The sequence below is a fragment of the Phocoena sinus genome, chromosome 16, assembly GCF_008692025.1.
Source record: "Phocoena sinus isolate mPhoSin1 chromosome 16, mPhoSin1.pri, whole genome shotgun sequence".
Taxonomy (NCBI): Eukaryota; Metazoa; Chordata; class Mammalia; order Artiodactyla; family Phocoenidae; genus Phocoena; species Phocoena sinus.
This window is the reverse complement of record NC_045778.1, coordinates 7,709,234-7,733,543: the sequence shown is the minus strand read 5'-3', so window position 1 is coordinate 7,733,543 and position 24,310 is coordinate 7,709,234. Positions and strand designations below refer to the sequence as shown.

The window sequence follows — 24,310 nt, the reverse complement described above, 5'->3', positions numbered from 1 at the left end:
TGCCACAGCCCATCTGACTAGCTAAGGAGACCCAACGTGGAAAAAGGGTCATGGCCATCCCCCCCTAGGGATATTTAAACACAACAAAAGGCTCTATGTTTATAACCAGAACTCTCAAAAGAAGAAATATTTCAGGGTTTTAAATTGCAAATTTCTCTCAAGAGCTGAATCATATCAGCTCTGAGAAACAAGGGAAAATTATCATCATATTCTTATGTAACCAAGAGCCTGGGGCAAAAACCATGAAGTTAGAATCTAAAGACTACCCTACGGCTGTCTGGCTGTCCATTCAGACATCGGCTTGAAGCCTGATGGAGCAAGCCTTCTTAATCCCATCAACAGTGTGTTTAGAGCTTTATCTCGTCTCTTTGATCCAGAAGCCAAGAATGAGTAACCAGCAAGGCCTAACAGGGTCACGAGGAAGGACCTGGGCTGAGCCCTGGGAGATGGCTGACTCTGGGCAAGCCACCTGGGCTTTCTGCTCCTCCTTCCTTATTTGCAAAGGGACAATATCATCTCCACTATTACAGGCTGATTTAGGGGCAAATATCAGATAATTAATGTGGACACATTACACTGAGGTAAAAAAGCAACATGCAGCATACAGTATCGCTACAGGAAAAGGCCTTTAACCGGTTTTGTTCTACTCATTGTATCTACAGTATTAGGAGCAGAAGTCTTCCTAGATGGTTACAACCAGGCTCTCGGGAAGCCAGCCTTAGGGTCTGAGCCCTGCATAGCCGACTCAGTGAACACTCTGGGGCACTTCTCGCAGAGCCTCTAAGCTTATAAAATAGAGACAGCAGAAGTATCTGCCTCACAATGTTACTGTAAAAATGAGACTAGGTAACATTGATAAGCGTTATCAAGCTTATAAAATTAGCACCAGCTGTTCTTGTTAATAAAAGGAAATGGCTTTTGAGTCCTTTCCCAAAGCATTGGTTGAGGAAGAAACAGACATGAGGGAGAGGAAAATAATGAAGATAGGTAATTACAAAACTATTCCAGGTCTTCTGTTCCCGGACTGGGAAGACTATCACTTTCCAGTCTGGGCTGTGATTTCCTTTCCCATTGGTAACATCCTCACAGCCCCTCCCCTCCATGTCGACCCTTAGTCAGACCCTGGGGTTCCCAGGGCAGACAAGCAGGGCTGCCAGAATTTAAATGGTGAAGAGAACCTGTGGTGTTGCCCTAAAAGCATTTCACACAAAGCATTTCTGATCTATTATGAATGTGAAGTATCTGACACAAAAACTGCATTGTTCTCAGACTTCCCTGGTGGCGCAGTGGTTAAGAATCCGCCTGCCAATGCAGGGACACGGGTTCAAGCCCTGGTCCAGGAAGATCCCACATGCTGCAGAGCAATTAAGCCCGTGCGCCACAACTACTGAGCTTGCGCTCTGGAGCCCGCGAGCCACAACTTCTGAGCCCATGTGCTGCAACTACTGAAGCCCGAGCACCTAGAGCCCATGCTCCACAGCAAGAGAAGCCACTGCACTTCAACGAAAAGTAGTCCCCGCTCCCTGCAACTAGAGAAAGCCTGCGCACAGCAACGAAGACCCAGTGCAGCCAAAAATTAAAAAATAAATTAAAAAGTTAAAAAAAATTTACATTGTTCTCAAGTCTGCAATTTATAAAAGAACAATTAAAAGGAGTATATTTGGTGCCATTCTTTTAAAATCTGATTGAAGGTGATTTTTAAAACAATTTAGAAATAGCACATGAAATTCAAATCAGAAGAAAGAATTCCTTCATTCTTACACATAAACTCTTTAAAAATCATAACTAAACAGTTCTTTCATGTTTCCATTTTGGCAAAGGCTAACAATTTCAACTTAGTCCTTGGCTGAAGTCAATTAATAGCTTTAAGATCTAAGGTTGAAAGAAACTATCCTACCACACCTTTCTCTGACAAAAGCCACTTTTTCAGGGTAGGGAGTGTGTCATAAATCACAAATCCCTCTTCTTCTAATCTCACCCCAGCTTCTAGAGTATAAAAGTAAAAAAAGGGTAGCCTGAAGAGGCATATTTCTAACCCAACTTTATTTTCACTCACTGGGAGTAATTCTATACAATATGTTCTGAGTGAGAAAAGTGGGTATTACTTTTGCTGTCACTTTTCTTTTATTTCACTGTCATTTTATTTCATTTTTCTTAGGAGAACATATGGAACAAAAATACATCAATTTAGAGAAACATTAAATTCTCCATTATTAGGGTGCATAATTCCATATGTGTGCTATTTGCAGGTTCTCTCAAAATCTGTATACACTTTTTCTTTTTTTTTGCTTAAAGATACTATCTAAGAATACATCATTAAAGTATTATGGGAAAAATATAAAATTTAAAGTTATTTTTCTAATAGTTGGCATGATAATCTATTTTACTAATGTTCCTTTTGTGAATATCAGAGCTCATTCTGAAAAAGGGAAGCTGCCTACTCCACAGGGCTATTTAGAACAAAACAGAATAATAAAAATCACAACTCTTTGTAAAGCCTAAACACACAGCCAACGTAAGAGCATGACAATAATGTTATAGAAGCAAACAAAATTTTCTAGGAAGAGGCTACCATCATTAAAAAACCTTAAGCCTGGGCTAGATTTTTTAGGAACTAGCAGCAAATCTGATGATTAAAAGTGTTAGGCTGTGGCCTATGTACGTTTTCAAAGCAGTGCACAATAAGTTTGACCAAGGCCACTACCTGTGCTTTCATTCACATTTCCCTGAAGTCAGTATCTTCCCGCTCTCACCCCTAAAAAAAACCAAAGCGTCCTTTACTAGAATTCATTTAAGTACCAAGAAAAATATGTACACTTCTTTGACCTAATAAACAAGTTCTGTGGCAGAAATATCACTACCACGTAGACTAAACATACTAACAATCTACAAACGATTTCTGAAATCATAAAAAATCATGTCTTTATGACTTACCAGACAGTAGCATATGGCCTTCGAAAACAGTGGCAGGTGGAACTCTAGGCTTATAGTTTTTCACAGCTTCAGCAATTTCTCTGAGTTAAAAGAGAAAACACAATATCCATTAAATCCAAACAAAATTCAATTAAACTAATTTCCACCTATGAAATTAAGTCTGTTTAATATAATTATATACCTAGTTCCAAATGTAAAGCAGCAACTGTGCTTTTCAGTTTTCTCAGTAATGCAGAAAATGAATCTATAATCTTTAACATTTCTGTATCTGCCCCATTGCTGTGCACTGATTGTACCAAGTTCTGTGCTCACAGATGTGAACCTACAGACGTGATGGTTTGCACAAATGCTAATAGCAAATCTCCTCCACCCCTTCCCAAACCTGAAGATATCCTTAACTCCATCAAATCCACATGGTAATTTAAAAGAAAAACAGGCTTCATTGTTGAGAAGGAAAGCAAATAGGAGAGGAGGTGCCAGGAGTGAAGGAAATTAAATCCTTTAGGTCTGTTTTTTTCAAGCACACATATATGGTAAGGAGGGTAAAGAGTAATACATCACTGAAACTCCAAAATTATTACTCCTAAAAATTTGTTTTAATTATTCATACTCTTTTGAACCTTATCAGCTTCGATGAAATATGTCCTCTGATCAGCCTGGAACAATCTGGCTGCTCTACTAAATTTATCAGGACCAGAATGAACTGCTCACTCTACTGCCCCCCAAATGAGTATATGAATGGCAAAGTAAAAGCAGCAAATATATATGCAGAGAAAGATAGGCATACACACACAAACCCACACACACAGGTATTTTTAAAACAACTCTTTTACAAATATCTCAATTTCATTTCTTTTTATGGCTGAGTAATATTCCATTGTATATATGTGCCGCATCTTCTTTATCCATTCATCCGATGATGGACACTCAGGTTGTTTCCATCTCCTGGCTATTGTAAATAGAGCTGCAATGAACACTTTGGTACATGACTCTTTTTGAATTATGGTTTTCTCAGGGCATATGCCCAGTAGTGGGATTGCTGGGTCGTATGGTAGTTCTATTTGTAGTTTTTTAAGGAACCTCCATACTGTTCTCCATAGTGGCTGTATCAATTTACATTCCCACCAACAGTGCAAGAGTGTTCCCTTTTCTCCACACCCTCTCCAGCATTTATTGTTTCTAGATTTTTTGATGATGGCCATTCTGACCAGTGTGAGATGATATCTCATTGTAGTTTTGATGCGCATTTCTCTAATGATTAATGATGTTGATCATCTGTAGTGAGGTGGATGGACCTAGAGTCTGTCATACAGAGTGAAGTAAGTCAGAAAGAGAAAAACAAATACCATATGCTTAACACATATATATGGACTCTAAGAGGGCTTCCCTGGTGGCGCAGTGGTTGAGAGTCCACCTGCCGATGCAGGGGATGCAGGTTCGTGCCCCGGTCTGGGAGGATCCCACATGCCGTGGAGCGGCTGAGCCCGTGAGCCATGGCCGCTGGGCCTGCGCGTCCGGAGCCTGTGCTCTGCTACAGGGGAGGCCACAGCAGTGAGAGGCCCGCGTACAGCAAAAAAAAGAACCTAGGGGTAAGACGGGAATAAAGACACAGACCTACTAGAGAATGGACTTGAGGATATGGGGAGGCGGAAGGGTAAGCTGTGACAAAGTGAGAGAGTGGCATGGGTAAGCTGTGACAAAGTGAGAGAGTGGTATGGACATATATATACTACCAAATGTAAAATAGATAGTTAGTAGAAAGCAGCCGCATAGCACAGGGAGATCAGTTCGGTGGTTTGTGACCACCTAGAGGGGTGGGATAGGGAAGGTGGGAAGGAGGGAGACACAAGAGGGAAGAGATATGGGAACATATGTATATATATATATAACTGATTCACTTTGTTATAAAGCAGAAACTAACATACCATTGTAAAGCAATTATATTCCAATAAAGATGTTAAAAAACAAAAAACACAACTCTTTTTATAAAGGAGGAGATAATCTTAAAAAAAAAAAGAGATCCAAAGATAAGCTATCCTCAACTACTGATAACTTTCAGATATTATTTAAAAGATGTTATGTTTAAAAAATTATAGAGACTCTTCATAGAGTCTATCATGGAAGTCAACAAACTCAGTGCAACATTAGGCAGTTCAGTACAGTGAACGTATTATAGGCATGCAAGCAGACTGGCTCAAAATATGATCATCAGTCACTCTAGGGAAAAAAAACAAATACGAACAGTCCTCAACTGTGTTTTATTCCACTCAATTCCAATCTTTCCAATCTTCTTATAAACCACGAAACTGCAGGGACTTAAACACACCCTTCGCCATGCCCTTGTCTCCCACCCCCTTCCTTCATGCCCTCACTCTACAACGTGGGTTAAGCAGTGACTGTGTCAGGCGAGGTGAAGACACTCCTGTTGACCTCAAGGTGCCTGTTGCTTATTGTCTCTTCCTTTCATGAGAGAATCTAGTGGAGGCAGGTATTTGCCCACAAGAAATATCGGCTGTCCCTCTTTGACCACTGGAATATTATTCAGGTATTTAAAGGTAGAGTGTTAAGATATCTAGGATTTGCTTCAAAACTACAATGAGGTATCACCTCACACCAGTCAGAATGGCCATCATCAAAAAATCTACAAACAACAAATGCTGGAGAGGGTGTGGAGAAAAGGGGCCTCTCTTACACTGTTGGTGGGAATGTAAATTCATACAGTCACTATGGAAAAAAGTACGGAAGCTCCTTAAAAAACTAAAAATGGGATTACCACAAAACCCAGCAATCCCACTACTAGGCATATACCCTGAGAAAACCATAATTCAAAAAGAGTCGGGTACCACAATGTTCATTGCAGCTCTATTTACAATAGTCAGGACATGGAAGCAACTAAATGTCCAACAACAGAAGAATGGACAAAGAAGATGTGGTACATATATACAATGGAATATTACTCAGCCATAAAAAGAAACGAAATTGGGTCACTTGCAGAGACATGGATGGACCGAGGGACTGTCATACAGAGTGAAGTGAGTCAGAAAGAGAAAAACAAATATCATATATTAATGCATATATGTGGAATTTAGAAAAATGGTATAGATGATCTTATTTGCAAAGCAGAAATAGAGACACAAACATAGAGAACAAACGTACGGATACCAAGGGGGAAGGGGAGGTGGGATGAATTGGGAGATTGGGATTGACATATATGCACTATTGATACTATGTATAAAACAGATAACTGATGTGAACATATTACATAGCACAGGGAACTCTACTTAATGCTCAGTGGTGACCTAAATGGGAAAGAAATCCAAAAAAGAGGGGATATATGTATACGTATAGCTGATTTACTTTGCTGTACAGCAGAAACTAACACAACATTGTAAAGCAACTATACTCCAACAAAAATTAATTAAAAAAAAAAGATATGTAGGATTTGCTTTACAATAGTCTAAGGGAAAAAAAGTTGGAGAATAAATAAAATAAGAATAGCAAAATGCTGAAAATTATGGAAACTATGCAATAGGTGCATGGGGGTTCATTTCATTATTTTTCTACTTTAATTTTTGGAATTTTTCATAACATAAAGTATCTTAGTTTGCTAGGGCTGCCATAACGAAATACCACAGACTAGGTAGTTTAAACAGCAAAATTTATTTCTTCAAGTTCTGGAGGCTAGAAGTCTCAGGTCAAGGTGTCAGTAGGACGGGTTTCCTCTTAGACCTCTCTTTGGTTTGTAGCTGGCTATCTTCTCCCTGGGTCTTCACATGGCCCCTTCCTGTGTGTGCCTGTGTCCTCACCAGTCACATTGGATCAGGATCCATTCATATGACCTCATTTTACCTTAATTACCTCCTTAAAGGCCCTACCTCTAAATACAGGCACCTTCAGAGGAATTGGGGATTAGGGCTTCAACCTATGAATTTTGGGGACACAATTCATCCCATAACAAAAGGTAAAATACTTAGAACGTATTATCACCTGATATGATCTGGTGTTGTACCACAGCACCCGCCAACTATATTGACCAAGCCGTCCATAGCAAAATCCTGCACTTAGGAAAAGAAAAAGTTTCAGAGAGTTCATCTGAATTCTAAGCTCACCACTACCAATTCAACAGAAACTCTGCATTTCCTGAAAAACTAATTTTCCATTTAAAAGAGAGCTAAACATACTTAACTCTAGATATCAAGCTTTGATAAGCCTTAGACATAAGGTTAAAAGCAGGGACCAGTTCAGATACTATGAAATGCAATGAGATATTTGCCTATCTGATCACAATAAAGTTTTTTTTTACCCATATGCTGAGCAGAATGAATGTGAGCTAAGTAATGCATTTTCCAATAATACGTATTCAGTTTTTAAATTTAAATTCAAATGTTTAAAGAATTAAAAATTCAGTTCCTCAGTCACAACAGCCACATTTCAAGTGCTCCAATGACCACATGTGGTAGAGGCTACACATGTGACTACACATATTACACAGTGCAGGTCTGGAGTTTAACCACAGTTGGTTTGAAAGCTGGAGTTTAACCACAGCTGGTTTGAAAGAAGCACAAGATAACCGAGAGAGAGGAAGTCAAGGAAGTGAGAAGTCAGAGTATTGAAAAGAGCATCTACATAAGGTACTGAAAACATAAGAATTAAGTGAGAAATAGTTTAGGAGAGAATGTCGGTTAGCCAGAAGCTAAAAATTCAAGGAATGAGGGAAAAGAGACCCAGGGGTTAGTGATAAGGAAGGGTCATGGGTAGTATGGTTTCCTGACCTGGGATTCAAAGATGGGAGGTGTATGTGAGAGAAGGAGAATGGGGGAGGTGACAGTGGGGAGCTAGGAGACATAGACTCCACCCAGCAGTCTCCGGGGTGGAGGGGACCATCTGGGAGAGCTGCAGAGGAGAGCCAAGTTTCAGTTAGTTAGGGCTGGACCTCTCTGAGAATTTCCCAATAGCCACTAGTACCCACTGTGGAGAAGGATGCTGACAGTGAGCCCCTCCCTCTGCCTCCATCATTTTAATTCATCTTAAGCTTTTATTTTTTATATATACACTGGGATTTCTTTAGGGGAAAAGTCTACTTCTAGATATTCTAATATCAAAAATTCCATTTCTCTATCTCTTAAAAACGAAGTGAAAGAGGATTGTTGACCTTTAAGCGCATGGCCATCACGTGCGGAGTTTCATCATATTCACCGAAGGTATTGGGAAGACCTAAGAAAGTATATTTCAGCCATTACTGGAAACTACTTTAACAAATGACATAGTATTTGTAAAGGCTTTAGGTTAAAATGTTAGAAAAATATTTATAATTAAATCATGATTACTTGCAAAAACAAGTAAGAATTCTTAACATTAAACATAATAAGTACAGAGACGCCATACCAGACCAACAGTAAAATCACAGAGGAAAATAAACATCCATTATTTCTTTTCTATTTGAAAGAAAAGCATCACTACTACATGAGACAGAATTTCCCTACCCCTATCCCTCCCTTTTCTGTAAAGGAAATTCATTCTTGTCTCCTAGACACCTAGGGTTAGGGGTTGGAAGAGTACCACACATGCTTTGAACTAATGACCACCAGACATGCAATTAAAAACAAGCAAAACACAACCCATCTCCTCTCAAGTAAGTTTTCCCAAGTAAGACTTTAGCATCTAATTTTCCAATTTCCTGTTTTATTTATTATCCCCTTCCAGTTATCTTACTCCTGGTGGAAAATAAAATTTACTGCACATTAAAATGTACATATTTGGAGAAAGAAGGCTGGAAAATGATTTTTAGCCCCAAGTAGTTAACTGGTGCTCAGAAACATTCACAAGGAAATCTGGTTAACCCAGAATGGATTACCAATATTAAATGGATAGTCTGAAAACTGTCTACATTTATCTTAGGAATTTTTATATACCATTAAATTCTAACTTTTAAAAAGGAGAAAAGTAACAGGCTCTTTTGTCGATACAGTGGAACAAAGAAGAGGGCCCTCTCTCTCACGTTCTTTGCACTCATCTCTTTGGCCACGCCCACATGGCAAGGACTGTCACCAATTCCAAGGCTCTGGCCAGATAAGTTATGACTAGGCTTCATGCCCCCAAGTTCTGTCCACTTCTGACCCTTTCAGGCTGAGCCAAACTGTTCCTTCAAGTCTAGAGGGAAACAGTGGTCTAGACCCAAATACTCTTCATTTAGAAAATTCCTATTGAAAGTCAACTATATACTAAGACCTGCAAAACAAACTCTTTTAATCCAGATCTGTTACCCTATCTACCCAGGTCTTGTGTATTTGCATTTCCTATGTGTGACTCCCTTGAAACACACACCTGCGTTGGGATAACAGAGGACATAGGCTGTTGTACATTTTCCAATCGTTTCAATAAAAGGTCTCATTTCAGCTGCACCCAGAGCACAATTTAATCCAATGCTGGAAAAATAAAAAGAAGGTATTAGAAGTACCCTCTTCTATTCTAAATATTTATACATATAAAAAGTTATGATAAAGAAAGGAGTACATTTAAAACCAAGCAGATAGTAAGTCTCCTGATTCAAAGCAAGTTTATTCAGCTCCAGTCAAAGCCACCTCACTGAAGTTCCCTGCAACACTAAATATTTCTGCCCATGTCTCCAACATTAGATGCTGCCTACGGATGTGACTCCTTAAATAAGTTCACCGTTTAGTTAATGGTATACCATGAAACAGAAATGTCTGCAAACTACCACTGCTGATAAACACTGAAAAGCAATAATTAAGAGAAAAGAAAAGGAAAATCTTGGAGGTAGAAGGAACATTAATGGCACATGGAAGCCACTTTGGGGGTCTTGAAGACCAAGACTCAGTCCTTGCTCCAACTGAACTGCAACGTGACCTTGCACTTAGAATTTGTCCTCTTATATATTAATTTGTAACCAAGGGGCTCTCTGTTTTGCAAATGAAACTTACTGCAGACTAAAATAAAATAGATCAAAGCAGAGCTGCTAAAACCCCTCCAAAATCACACTCAGTGGGAGCTGGTGAAGTCTTCAGGAATTCAAGAATTAACTATGAAGTGACAGGACTATGTCATCTTTTATTTTTTCACATTTTACTTTTTTTCTTTTACTATGATTTCTAAGTGCAATGTGATATACTAGATTAGATCCTGGAACAGAGAAAGGACATTAGTGGAAAAACCTGAAACCAGAATAAAGTCAGGAGTTAGTTAATAGTAATATACTTTTAGTTTTGACAGAAGTACCACAGTTAATGCAAGATGTCTCATTAGAAAAAACTAGATGAAGAGCATATGGGAATTCTCTGTACTATCTTTGCAACTTTTCTGTAAATCTGAAATTATTCCAAAATAAAAGGTTTATTTAACAAACAAATACCCAACTCCCATTCCTGATAAAAACTCTTAGTAAACTAGGAATAGAGGGGAACTTCCTCCGCTTGATAAAGAAGGTCTATAAAAAACCTATAGCTAACATAATACTTAATGATACAGAACTAGATGCTTTCCCCGCAAGATTGGGAACAAGACAAGGATGCCCACTTTCACCTCTTGCTAAACATCATGCTGGGAGTCCTAGGTGAGGCAATAAGAGAAGATGGAAAATAAAAGGTATACAGATTGGAAAGGAAGAAATAAATTTGTCTTTGTTCACAGATAAGACTATCTGTTCTAAAGAATCATCTAAAAAATTCTTAGAACCAAGGTTGTAAAGCACAAGCTTCATATACAAAAGTCAACTGTTTACCTATATACCAGCAATGAGCAATTGAAATTTGAAATACAAAACACATTATTTACAATGGCACCAAAATAAATGAAATACTTGTGTATAACTACAAAACTCTGATGAAAGGAATCAAGGCAGATCTAAATAAATGGAGATCTATCCGATGTTCATCAACAGGAAGACAATATAGTTAAGATGTCGATTCTTCCCAATTTTATATACATTTACAAAATGCCAGTAAAAATTCCAGCAAGTTATTTTGTGGATATCAACAAACTGATTCTAAAGTTTACATGATGAAGCAAACAACCCAGAATAGCTAATACAATTAGCCACTGTAGAAGAACAAAGTCAAAGCACTGGTACTACTCGACTTCAACACTCACTGAAAAGCTAACGGAATCTCTGGTATTGATGAGAGAGCACAGACAAACAGATCAATGGTGCTGAATAGAGTCCAGGAACAGAATCACACAAATACAGTCAACTAATCTTTGACAAACGAGCAAAGGCAATCCAATGGAGAAAGGATTGTATTTTCAACCAACAGTACTGGAACAACTGGACATTCACATCTGAATACATTAATCTAGACAAAGATCTTACATCTTTCATAAAAATTAACGCAAAATGGATCACAGATCTAATTGCACGTTGCAAAACTATTAAAGATATAAATATATATATAACGATTACATAGGAGAAAAATCTAGGTGTCCATGGGTTTGGAGATGAGTTTTTAGATACAACACCAGAAGTAGGATCCATGAAAGAAAGAAAGAAAAAAAAATGATAAGCTGGACTTCACTAAAATTACAAACTTCTGCTCCGCAAAAGACATGGTTAGGAGCATGAGAAGACAAGCCACGGACTAGGAACAAATATTTGCAAAACACATATACAGTATCCAAAATATTTTCTTTAATTTTTCAAACTCAACAATAAGAAAACCACCCAACTAAAACAATAAGCAAAAGATCTGAAGAGGAGAAGCTTCCTCAAGGTATTGTTGCCAAAATTAAAAGAAAGAACTCTCATAAAGCACTTAGAACCAAGCCTGGCACACAGCAAACTCTCAATAAATATCTATGACTCTTATTTTTATGGCCAAGGCTATAATAACAGTGAATAGAGTGCTCTGAGAAGAACATCGACCTGGGCTGGTAAGAGAGGGAAGGGTCCCCAGAGAGGACCCTAGAGATGGGTCTGAAAGGCTCACGTGGCGGGGTGACCCTGCAGGGCAGGCATGGCCTCCAGGCAGGAGTAGAACGTGCATGGAAAAGGCACAGGAGGAAACTGTATAGACTCTTGGAGCTTCCATCTCACTCATGGTACAGAATTTAAACCATTTTGATCAGAAAAATAGATGTTACAAACTAGAATGTAAAAGCCATGTTAATTTTAAAGATAAATATCTGAGCTTTAGAATTCCCACCTTATTTCAAACTACACTACTTCTGGTTGTTCCACAAGCAGGGAGTGAAAACACCTTGCAAAATTTTTAAGTGCTGATAATAGATTTAAAGTGTTGTTAGCAGGCCAAGCCAGTCTTAAACTATAAGGGGGACACTTACAGACAAAAAGGCAACTTTCTGGTGGGCCCAGGGTGTATGAGAACTCTCCCTCTCCCTCAAATCGACCCATTTAGGCAGTGTCTTCTGACGTCCTCAGGGCAGTCAGAATGTACTTCAAGGAAAGACAACATCTCATACAAGTGGTACCATAGAAATATAGAGAAGCAATCCCCTCCTGGGTCACAGTCTGTAGTCATCAGAAGATCCCCCCAAAAGGAATGGAGTCAGAAAAGAATGATCACTCACCAGAGTGGGTCTGCATGAGACACGCTGATGACAAACGCCTCCCCGGTCTGGCCAGAGAGAGTCCGCCCACTTTTATCAACAATTGTCCCTGAAATCTGAATTGAACAAAGTAAACTCTGTCAACAGCATAGACTTGAGTTATGAATACAGTCACAGAAACAAAATAAAATGAGCAAGCTGACTTTCTTTGTTTTTTTACAAGGAAGAGAACTGTGGCACTCAAACTCCAAGGCAGCACTGTTTTCTTTAACGGTCACAACAGATGAATGCAAAATGCCCAGGGGAGGGGTTGGAAAGCCACAGAAACAGAGAAAAGGGAAAGTCACGGAGACAAAAGCAGTGTCCAAAAAAGCTTTAGGATTCACACCTCCAGTCCCACTGGAGAAGACTTCCCCACAGATACCTCAGGTTATCCTGGTCTCCTGCTGTTCAACATCTGATTCATCTAACACCCCTGTCTGACTCTATTCTATTCTCACCAAGCAATGGGGGCCTGCCTGTTGCATTAATGAATTGGCAGCATGCTGTCTCTGGTGTTGGATGCTTCACGGTCAGCACACCAGTCCATCTGCCCTCGGGCCCTAACGAGAGTGAGCCTTTGGCTTCGGGGGACCAGTTCAGCCAGGCTTCTTTGGAATAGCCTGCCTTCCACAAACCACCGCTACATTCATTTTCTGTACATTTCCACGGATAAGACTGCTATTGATCTAGAGGTGGTAGAAGAAGGGAGGTGAATCAAGCAAGCAGCTGGTTCCTAAAAGATACTATCAATAGTTCCATGGCAGGAAAACAAAAACCCCACCCTCAAAATGACAGTATTAATAAAAACCAAAATTCATCATGCAAATATTTGAGAACTTACAAGGATAGGCCGGGGAGCATACTCCTCTTCAAAAAGTTTGTGGACTGCAAACAAGGCTGCCTGTCAGGGAGAAAAAGGACACCTTTGTTTCTGAGAGACTGTGACACAGGTCAGCCTAAATGGCTGATCAGAATGCTCCCTTACCCAGACCTCTTCAGATAAGATACACATCACGTTCTCTGGGGAGGAGAAGGAGAAATACATCCTCCTGTTAACACACAACCCCAGGGCCCCTTTCCCAAGGGTAACACTGTACATGCTTCAACAAAACAAATGCTGACCGAAAGTCCCTCCATGAACTAATACTTCCTCTGAGGAAGGGCTGAAGAGCTACTCTTTCTTCTTTTGCTCAGTCAAAATTAAAAATAGATAGAAGCCTCTGCTTTCCACAGCCTCATATATACATGGTAGGTATATGAACCAACAGTGTATGTCATTGCAAAAAAGAGGATGAATTTGAATGGGTTGTAAAGGCACAAATCCCATGTCAATCTGTACCGTCCATGTTTTATTAAGTTCCGGGACCAGACACCAAGGTCCTCCAATGCTCAAGGCTATTCCACATCGGAACTCACCGACACGGAGGGCCGACAGCACAAATTAAAACTATAGTGAGGTAGTATTTTTCAGCTATCAGATTGGAAAAGATCAAAAAGTTCAACAGAGAGGTGTGGTGAAAGCAGCACTACTGTGCACTGCTTGCTGACTGGAGGATAAATGAGTACAATCTTAGAGGGAATTTGACACTAAAAATCAAAATTAACCGTGCCCAGACCCTTCAAACCTTGCAATTTCACTTGTAGAAATTTATCTTCAGAGATACTGTGCAAAAACGTATGTATGAGGATATCTACTTTTTATTCGACAGACTTATGTAACTTTGTACATGTACAAAGAATATAATCACATACACATATGCACACGCGTCACGCACACTTTTATCTGCATGGAATCGCTGTCAGGACCCTCACACCAGTGAGAGCAGTGGTCCCTGGGGAAGACGGACGAATACCCAGGGAATAGGAAACAGGAGGATATTTACTTTTTACTCCATACATTTATGTGTCTTTTTTTTTTCTTTTCTGGCCAAGCAGCACGGCTTGCGGGATCTTAGTTCCCAAACCAGGGATGGGACCCGGGCCCTTGGCAGTGAAAGCACCAAGTCCTAACCACTGGACCGCCAGGGAATTCCCATTTCTGTGTCTTTTGAATTTTAGAACCATGTGTATATATTTATTACCTATCCATCTATGTATATATGGTAGCTATATATGAAAATATTTACTTTCATAATTAAGAAAACATTGTTTAAAAGTTATAAACATAACCTTTTGAAGTTTCCTTCATTCTACTGGACTTAGTTAAAAAATATTCAAGAATAAAATGGGCTTGGCGAAGAAGATGGCGGAAGAGTAAGACGGGGAGATCACCTTCCTCCCCACAGATACACCAGAAATACATCTACACGTGGAACAATTCCTACAGAACATCTACTGAACGCCGGTAGAAGACCTCAGACCTCCCAAAAGGCAAGAAACTCCCCACGTACCTGGGTAAGGCAAAAGAATAAACAGAGACAAAAGAATAGGGACGGGGGTTTCCCTGGTGGCGCAGTGGTTGAGAGTCTGCCTGCTAATGCAGGGGACACGGGTTCGAGCCCTGGTCTGGGAGGATCCCACAAGCCATGGAGCAACTAGGCCCGTGAGCCACAACTACTGAGCCTGTGCGTCTGGAGCCTGTGCTCCGCAACAAGAGAGGCCGTGACAGTGAGAGGCCCGCGCACTGCGATGAAGAGTGGCCCCCACTTGCCGCAACTAGAGAAAGCCCTCGCACAGAAACGAAGACCCAACACAGCAAAAATAAATAAAATAAATTAAAAATATGGACGGGACCTGCACCACTGGGAGGGAGCCGTGAAGGAGAAAAGGTTTCCACACACCAGAAGCCCCTTCGCGGGCGGAGACTGCGGGTGGTGGAGGAGCGGAGCTTTGGAGCCATGGAGGAGAGCGCAGCTACAGGGGTGCGGAGGGCAAAGCGGAGAGATTTCCACACAGAGGATCGGTGCCAACCGGCACTTACCAGCCTGAGAGGCTTGTCTGCTCACCCGCCGGGGCGGGCGGTGCTGGGAGCTGAGGCTCGGGCTTCCGTAAGAGCGCAGGGAGAGGACTGGGGTTGGCGGCGTGAACACAACCTGCAGGGGGCTAGTGCACCACAGCTAGCCGGGAGGGAGTCCGGGAAAAAGACTGGACCTGCCAAGGAGGCAAGAGACTTTTTCTTCCCTCTCTGTTTCCTGGTGCGCAAGGAGAGGGGATTAAGAGCGCTGCTTAAAGGAGCTCCAGAGATGGGCACAAGCCGCAGCTAAAAGTGCGGACCCCAGAGACAGGCATGAGATGCTAAGGCTACTGCTGTTGCCACCAAGAAGCCTGTGTGCGAGCACAGGTCACTCTCCACACCACCCTTCCTGGGAATCTATGCAGCCCACCACTGCCAGGGTCCCAGGATCCAGGGACAACTTCCCCAGGAGAACGCACCGCGCCTCAGGCTGGTGCAACATCATGCCAGCCTCTGCCGCCGCAGGCTCGCCCCGCATCTGTGCCCCCCCTCCCCCAGGCCTGAGTGAGCCGGAGCCCCCGAATCAGCGGCTCCTTTAACCCCGTCCTGTCTGAGCGAAGAACAGACGCCCTCCGGCGACCTATACTCAGAGGCGGGTCCAAATCCAAAGCTGAACCCCGGGAGCTGTGCGAACAAAGAATAGAAAGGGAAATCTCTCCCAGCAGCCTCAGGAGCAGCGGATTAAATCTCCACAATCAACTTGATGTGCCCTGCATCTGTGGAATACCTGAATAGACAACGAATCATCCCAAATTGAGGAGGTGGACTTTGAGAGCAAGATTTATTATTTTTTCCCCTTTTCCTCTTTTTCAGAGTGTGTATGTGTATGCGTCTGTGTGAGATTTTGTATAGCTTTGCTTTCACCACTTGTCCTAGGGTTCTATCCGTCCCTTTCTTTTACTTTTTTTTTTTTTTTTTTTATGCGTTACGCGGGCCTCTCACTGTTGTGGCCTCTCCCGTTGCGGAGGACAGGCTCCGGACGCGCAGGCTCAGCGGCCATGGCTCACGGGCCCAGCCGCTCCGCGGCATGTGGGATCTTCCCAGACCGGGGCACGAACCCGTGTCCCCTGCATCGGCAGGCGGACTCTCAACCACTGTGCCACCAGGGAAGCCCTCTTTTACTTTTTAAAAAAATTTTTTTCTTAATAATTATTTTTTTATCTTAATAACTTTATTTTATTTTACCTTTATTTTCTTTTCTTTTATCCTCTTTCTTTCTTTCTTTCTTTCTACTTTTTCTCCCTTTTATTCAGAGCCCTGTGGATGAAAGGCTCTTGGTGCTGCAGCCAGGAGTCAGTGCTGTGCCTCTGAGGTGGGAGAGCCAACTTCAGGACACTGGTCCACAAGAGACCTCACAGCTCCACGTAATATCAAACGGCGAAAATCTCCCAGAGATCTCCATCTCAACACCAACAACCAGCTTCACTCAACGATCAGCAAGCTACACTGCTGGACACCCTATGCCAAACAACTAGCAAGACAGGAACACAACCCCACCCATTAGCAGAGAGGCTGCCTAAAATCATAATAAGGCCACAGACACCCCAAAACACACCACTAGACATGGACCAGCCCACCAGAAAGACAAGATCCAGCCTCATCCACCAGAACACAGGCACTAGTCCCCTCCACCAGGAAGCCCACTGAACCAACTTTACCCACTGGGGACAGACAGCAAAAACAATGGGAACAACGAACCTGCAGCCTGAAAAATGGAGACCCCAAACACAGTAAGATAAGCAAAATGAGAAGACAGAAAAACACACAGCAGATGAAGGAGCAAGATAAAAACCCACCAGACCTAACAAATGAAGAGGAAATAGGCAGTCTACCTGAAAAAGAATTCAGAATGATAGTAAAGATGATCCAAAATCTTGGAAATAGAATAGACAAAATGCAAGAAACATTTAACAAGGACCCAGAAGAACTAAAGATGAAACAAGCAATGATGAACAACACAATAAATGAAATTAAAAATACTCTAGATGGGATCAATAGCAGAATAATTGAGGCAGAAGAATGGATAAGTGACCTGGAAGATAAAATAGTGGAAGTAACTACTGCAGAGCAGAATAAAGAAAAAAGAATGAAAAGAACTGAGGACAGTCTCAGAGACCTCTGGGACAACATTAAACGCACCAACATTCGAATTATAGGGGTTCCAGAAGAAAAAGAGAAAAAGAAAGGGCTGAGAAAATATTTGAAGAGATTATAGTTGAAAACTTCCCGAATATGGGAAAGGAAATAGTTAATAAAGTCCAGGAAGCACAGAAAGTCCCATACAGGATAAATCCAAGGAGAAACACGCCAAGACACATATTAATCAACCTGTCAAAAATTAAATACAAAGAAAACATATTAAAAGCAGCGAGGGAAAAACAACAAATAACACACAAGGGAATCCCCATAAGGTTAACAGCTGATCTTTCAGCAAAAACTCTGCAAGCCAGAAGGGACTGGCAGGACATATAAAGTGATGAAGGAGAAAAACCTACAACCAAGATTCTCTACCCAGCAAGGATCTCATTCAGATTTGATGGAGAAATTAAAACCTTTACAGACAAGCAAAAGCTGAGAGAGTTCAGCACCACCAAACCAGTTTTATAACAAATACTAAAGGATCTTCTCTAGGCAAGAAACACAAGAGAAGGAAAAGACCTACAATAACAAACCCAAAACAATTAACAAAATGGGAATAGGAACATACATATCGATAATTACCTTAAATATAAATGTATTAAATGCTCCCAACAAAAGACACAGACCGGGGGCTTCCCTGCTGGCACAGTGGTTGAGAATCCGCCTGCTGATGCAGGGGACACGGGTTCATGCCCCGGTCTGGGAAGATCCCACATGCCGCGGAGTGGCTGGGCCCGTGAGCCATGGCCGCTGAGCCTGCGCATCCGGAGCCTGAGCTCCGCAATGGGAGAAGGCCACAACAGTGAGAGGCCCGCGTACCGCATAAAAAAAAAGAAAAAAGACACAGACTGGCTGAATGGATACAAAAACAAGACCCATATATATTCTGTCTACAAGAGACCCACTTCAGACCTAGAGACATATACAGACTGAAAGTAAGGGGATGGAAAAAGATATTCCATGCAAATGGAAACCAAAAGAAAGCTGGAGTAGCAATTCTCATATCAGACAAAACAGACTTTAAAATAAAGACTATTAGAAGAGACAAAGAAGGACACTACATAATGACCAAGGGATCGATCCAAGAAGAAGATATGACAATTGTAAATATTTATGCACCCAACATAGGAGCACCTCAATACATAAGGCAAATACTAACAGCCATAAAAGGGGAAATTGACAGTAACACATTCATAGTAGGGGACTTTAGGGCTTCCCTGGTGGCGCGGTGGTTGAGAGTCCGCCTGCCGATGCAGGGGACACGGGTTCGTGCCCCGGTCTGGGAAGATCCCACATGCCGTGGAGCGGCTGGGCCCATGAGCCATGGCCGCTAAGCCTGCGCGTCTGGAGCCTGTGCTCCGCGATGGGAGAGGCCACAACAGTGAGAGGCCCGCGTAACGCAAAAAAGAAAAAATAAAAATCATAGTAGGGGACTTTATCACCCCACTTTCACCAATGGACAGATCATCCAGAATGAAAATAAATACGGAAACACAAGCTTTAAATGATACATTAAAAAGATGGACTTAATTGATATTTATAGGACATTCCATCCAAAAACAACAGAATACACATTCTTCTCAAGTGCTCATGGAACATTCTCCAGGATAGGTCATATCGTGCGTCACAAGTCAAGCCTTGGTAAATCTAAGAAAATTGAAATTGTATCAAGGATCTTTTCCAACCACAACGCTATGAGACTAGATATCAATTGCAGGGAAAGATCTGTAAAAAATACAAACACATGGAGGCTAAACAATACACTACTTAATAACGAAGTGATCACTGAAGAAATCAAAGAGGAAATAAAAAAATACCTAGAAACAAATGACAATGGAGACACGACGACCCAAAACCTATGGGATACAGCAAAAGCAGTTCTAAGAGGGGAGTTTATAGCAATACAATCCTACCTTAAGAAACAGGAAACGTCTCAAATAAACAACGCAACCTTGCACCTAAAGCAATTAGAGAAAGAAGAACAAAAAACCCCAAAGTTAGCAAAAGGAAAGAAATCATAAAGATCAGATCAGAAATAAATGACAAAGAAATGAAGGAAACGATAGCAAAGATCAATAACACTAAAAGCTGGTTCTTTGAGAAGATAAACAAAATTGATAAACCATTAGCCAGACTCATCAAGAAAAAAAGGGAGAAGACTCAAATCAATAGAATTAGAAATGAAAACGGAGAAGTAACAAACGACACTGCAGAAATACAAAAGATCATGAGAGATTACTACAAGCAACTCTATGCCAATAAAATGGACAACCTGGAAGAAATGGACAAATTCTTAGAAAAGCACAACCTGCCAAGACTGAATCAGGAAGAAATAGAAAATATGAACAGACCAATCACAAGCACTGAAATTGAAACTGTGATTAAAAATTTTCCAACAAACAAAAGCCCAGGACCAGGTGGCTTCACAGGCGAATTCTATCAAACACTTAGAGAAGAGCTAACACCTATCCTTCTCAAACTCTTCCAAAATACAGCAGAGGGAGGAACACTCCCAAACTCATTCTACAAGGCCACCATCACCCTGATACCAAAACCAGACAAGGATGTCACAAGGAAAGAAAACTACCGGCCAATATCACTGATGAACATACATGCAAAAATCCTCAACAAAGTATTAGCAAACAGAATCCAACAGCACATTAAAAAGATCATACACCACGATCAAGTGGGGTTTATTCCAGGAATGCAAGGATTCTTCAATATACGCAAATCAATCAATGTGATACACCATATTAACAAATTGAAGGATAAAAACCATATGGTCATCCCAATAGATGCAGAGAAAGCTTTCGACAAAATTCAACACCCATTTATGATAAAAAACCTCCAGAAAGGAGGCATAGAAGGAACTTTCCTCAACATAATAAAGGCCATATATGACAAACCCACAGCCAACATTGTCCTCAATGGTGAAAAACTGAAAGCATTTCCACGAAGATCAGGAACAAGACAAGGTTGCCCACTCTCACCACTCTTATTCAACATAGTTTTGGAAGTTTTAGCCACAGCAATCAAAGAAGAAAAGGAAATAAAAGGAATCCAAATCGGAAGAGAAGTAAAGCTGTCACTGTTTGCAGATGACATGATACTATACATGGAGAATCCTAAAGATGCTACCAGAAGACTACTAGAGCTAATCAATGAATTTGGTAAAGTAGCAGGATACAAAATTAAGGCACAGAAATCTCTGGCATTCCTATACACTAATGGTGAAAAATCTGAAAGTGAAATCAAGAAAACACTCCCATTTACCACTGCAACAAAAAGAATAAAATATCTAGGAATAAACCTACCTAAGGAGACAAGAGACCTGTATGCAGAAAATTATAAGACACTGATGAAAGAAATTAAAGATGATACAAATAGATGGAGAGATATACCATGTACTTGGATTAGAAGAATCAACATTGTGAAAATGACTCGACTACCCAAAGCAGTCTACAGATTCAATGCGATCCCTATCAAACTACCACTGGCATTTTTCACAGAACTAGAACAAAACATTTCACAATTTGCATGGAAACACAAAAGACCCCGAACAGCCAAAGCAATCTGGAGAACAAAAAATGGAGCTGGAGGAATCAGGCTCCCTGACTTCAGACTATACTACAAAGCTACAGTAATCAAGACAGTATGGTACTGGCACAAAAAAACAGAAATATAGATCAATGGAACAGGACAGAAAGCCCAGAGAGAAACCCACGCACATATGGTCACCTTATCTTTGATAAAGGAGGCAGGAATGTACAGTGGAAAAAGGACAGCCTCTTCAATAAGTGGTGCTGGGAAAACTGGACAGGTATATGTAAAAGTATGCGATTAGATCACTCCCTAACACCGTACACAAAAATAAGCTCAAAATGGATTAAAGACCTAAATGTAAGGCCAGAAACTATCAAACTCTTACAGGAAAACATAGGCAGAACACTCTATGACATAAATCACAGCAAGATCCTTTTTGACCCACCTCCTAGAGAAATGGAAATAAAAACAAAAATAAACAAATGGGACCTAATGAAACTTCAAAGCTTTTGCACAGCAAAGGAAACCATAAACAAGATCAAACGACAACCCTCAGAATGGGAGGAAATATTTTCAAATGAAGCAACTGACAAAGGATTAATCTTCAAAATTTACAAGGAGCTCATGCAGCTCAGTAACAAAAAAACAACCCAATCCAAAAATGGGCAGAAGACCTAAATAGACATTTCTCCAGAGAAGGTATACAGACTGCCAACAAACACATGAAAGAATGCTCAACATCATTAATCATTAAAGAAATGCAATGAGATATCATCTCACACTGGTCAGAATGGCCATCATCAAAAAATCTAGAAACAATAAATGTTGGAGAGGGTGTGGAGAAAAGGGAACACTCTTGCACTGCTGGTGGGAATGTGAATTGGTACAGCCACTATGGAGAACAGTATGGAGGTTCCTTAAAAATTACAAATTGAACTACCATATGACCCAGCAATCCCACTACTGGGCATATACCCTGAGAAAACCATAACTCAGAAAGAGTCATATGTGCTTCCCGGGTGACACAGTGGTTGAGAGTCTGCCTGCCAATGTAGGGGACACGGGTTTGTGCCCCGGTCTGGGAAGATCCCACATGCCGCGGAGCGGCTGGGCCCGTGAGCCATCGCCACTGAGCCTGCGTGTCCGGAGCCTGTGCTCCGCAATGGGAGAGGCCACAACAGTGAGAGGCCCGCGTACGGCAAAAAAAAAAAAAAAAAAAAAGAGTCATGTACCAAAATGTTCATTGCAGCTCTATTTACAATAGCCAGGAGATGGAAACAACCTAAGTGTCCATCAACAGATGAATGGATAAAGAAGATGTGGCACATATATACAATGGAATATTACTCAGCCATAAAAAGAAACGAAATTGAGCTATTTGTAATGAGGTGGATGGACCTAGAGTCTGTCAAACAGAGTGAAGTAAGTCAGAAAAAGAAAGACAAATACCGCATGCTAACACATATATATGGAATTTAAGGAAAAAAAAGTGTCATGAAGAACCTAGGGGTAAGACAGGAATAAAGACACAGACCTACTAGAGAATGGACTTGAGGATATGGGGAGGGGGAAGGGTAAGCTGTGACAAAGTGAGAGAGTGGCATGGACATATATACACTACCAAACGTAAAAGAGATAGCTAGTGGGAAGCACCTGCATGGCACAAGGAGATCAGCTCAGTGCTCTGTGACCACCTAGAGGGGTGGGATAGGGAGGGTGGGTGGGAGGGAGGGAGGGAGACGCAAGAGAGAAGAGATATGGGAACATATGTATATGTATAACTGATTCACTTTGTTATAAAGCAGAAACTAACACACCATTGTAAAGCAATTATACTCCAATAAGATGTAAAAAAAAAAAAAAAAAAAAGAAAATGAAATCAAGGAATTTGCTTTAACCTTAATAATGGCTATTACAGTCTCCTCACTACTTTAGGGGATGCACCCCAGCCCAGCCCCGCCCCTTTTTTCTCCTTTAACTCACCTTGGCATTGGCAGTATCAAAAATAGTTTCAATGAGTAAGATATCAACCCCACCATCCAGAAGCCCTTTGGCCTGCTGTTTGTATGCTTCAACGAGTTCATCAAATGCTGCAAAAAACAAACCACACCCAGGACATTAGTCATGGACATCCTCTGAAAGCCCAGGACACCGCTGAGTTCAGGCCTGGTGCCAGGTGAACTGACCACTGCTGGGTTTATAATGCATAATTTAAGGGCAACACCACCTTTTGTAAGAAACATGGCAGTGATGCAAGTTAAACCAGCAAATTGAACACAGATGCTCCTAAACACTTAGCACATGGGCTCACTTCCCATGTGTGAGCCAAGAATGAGTGGCTGGGTGGAAAGGTGTTTGATTTCTTGAGTCCTGGCTCTTACTTTTAAGATCTTTAATATAGATCTTTCCAGGGATGGTGTTAATCAATTCAGGAATGAGCGTGAGGAACAACAGGAGAAATGTGTCACACTGATCTGGATACAACACCGGTTGCATCACATTCTCTCACACCCTCTAGGGTAAAAGTCTGTGGTCCTGTAGATTTTGCTCCTGCCCTCTGACACCAACTCTGTCAGAGAAGAAACCTGCCTGGGGACAATTTCACTCTCAAACACAAAAGTGTCTAATCACTCCTAGATAAAATTTTTTCTAGAAATGTCTACTTCCATCTGAGAGGTCACCCCTCTCCCCATTTGATCTCTCACCCAAGAAAGAAAAGATGCTCATATATTCAATAGAGAAGCCTACTTCATCCTATTCGGCACAAGAGACAGGAAACATTAGCTCCTCACTGCCACACGTCAGCCCAGAATGAGCAACCCCCAGTGGAAAGTGTGGAATCTGTCACCAAAACCTACAATCCACACTTGCCTGAACTTGTCTCCTACACAGAACTCATTACCACGCGTAGCATCATTACTATTCTGCTCTGATCCATTTAATACTTTTTGTTTTTTTTGTAGTCTGATGCTTAAGAAATTGACCTAGATTTCTAGACTTTTCATACACTCTCAATGCAAGTATGCTTATAGATGGTGGTTTACAACGTTTACAATGCTAGCATGCATATATAGCTTAGACTGCTTTCTGATAAATAAAGTGGGAGTCTAGTGGGTTATTCTATAACTGAGCAAGGCCTGGTATCTATTTGTTCAACTTCTCAGTTTAAAGTTTTATTTT

The 24,310-nt window shown here is 41.1% G+C and overlaps 1 protein-coding gene across 6 annotated transcripts in view; it reads right to left on the bottom strand.

Moving 5' to 3' along the window:
• Positions 1 to 24,310, bottom strand: part of MTR (5-methyltetrahydrofolate-homocysteine methyltransferase) — a 117,743-nt gene that overhangs the window by 72,934 nt on the left and 20,499 nt on the right. For 4 of the 6 annotated variants that reach the window (XM_032608645.1, XM_032608641.1, XM_032608642.1 and 1 more), the window contains exons 6-12: positions 23,114 to 23,220; positions 13,337 to 13,396; positions 12,475 to 12,569; positions 9,259 to 9,359; positions 8,087 to 8,148; positions 6,922 to 6,989; positions 2,935 to 3,014 (exon numbers count right to left, since the gene is read on the bottom strand). In XM_032608645.1, coding sequence (XP_032464536.1) covers positions 2,935 to 3,014; positions 6,922 to 6,989; positions 8,087 to 8,148; positions 9,259 to 9,359; positions 12,475 to 12,569; positions 13,337 to 13,396; positions 23,114 to 23,220 — 573 coding nt within the window. Of the gene's footprint in view, positions 1 to 2,704; positions 2,715 to 2,934; positions 3,015 to 6,921; positions 6,990 to 8,086; positions 8,149 to 9,258; positions 9,360 to 12,474; positions 12,570 to 13,336; positions 13,397 to 23,113; positions 23,221 to 24,310 lie in introns of those variants that run through there. The other 2 variants (XM_032608646.1, XM_032608647.1) reach the window with 2 other exon arrangements.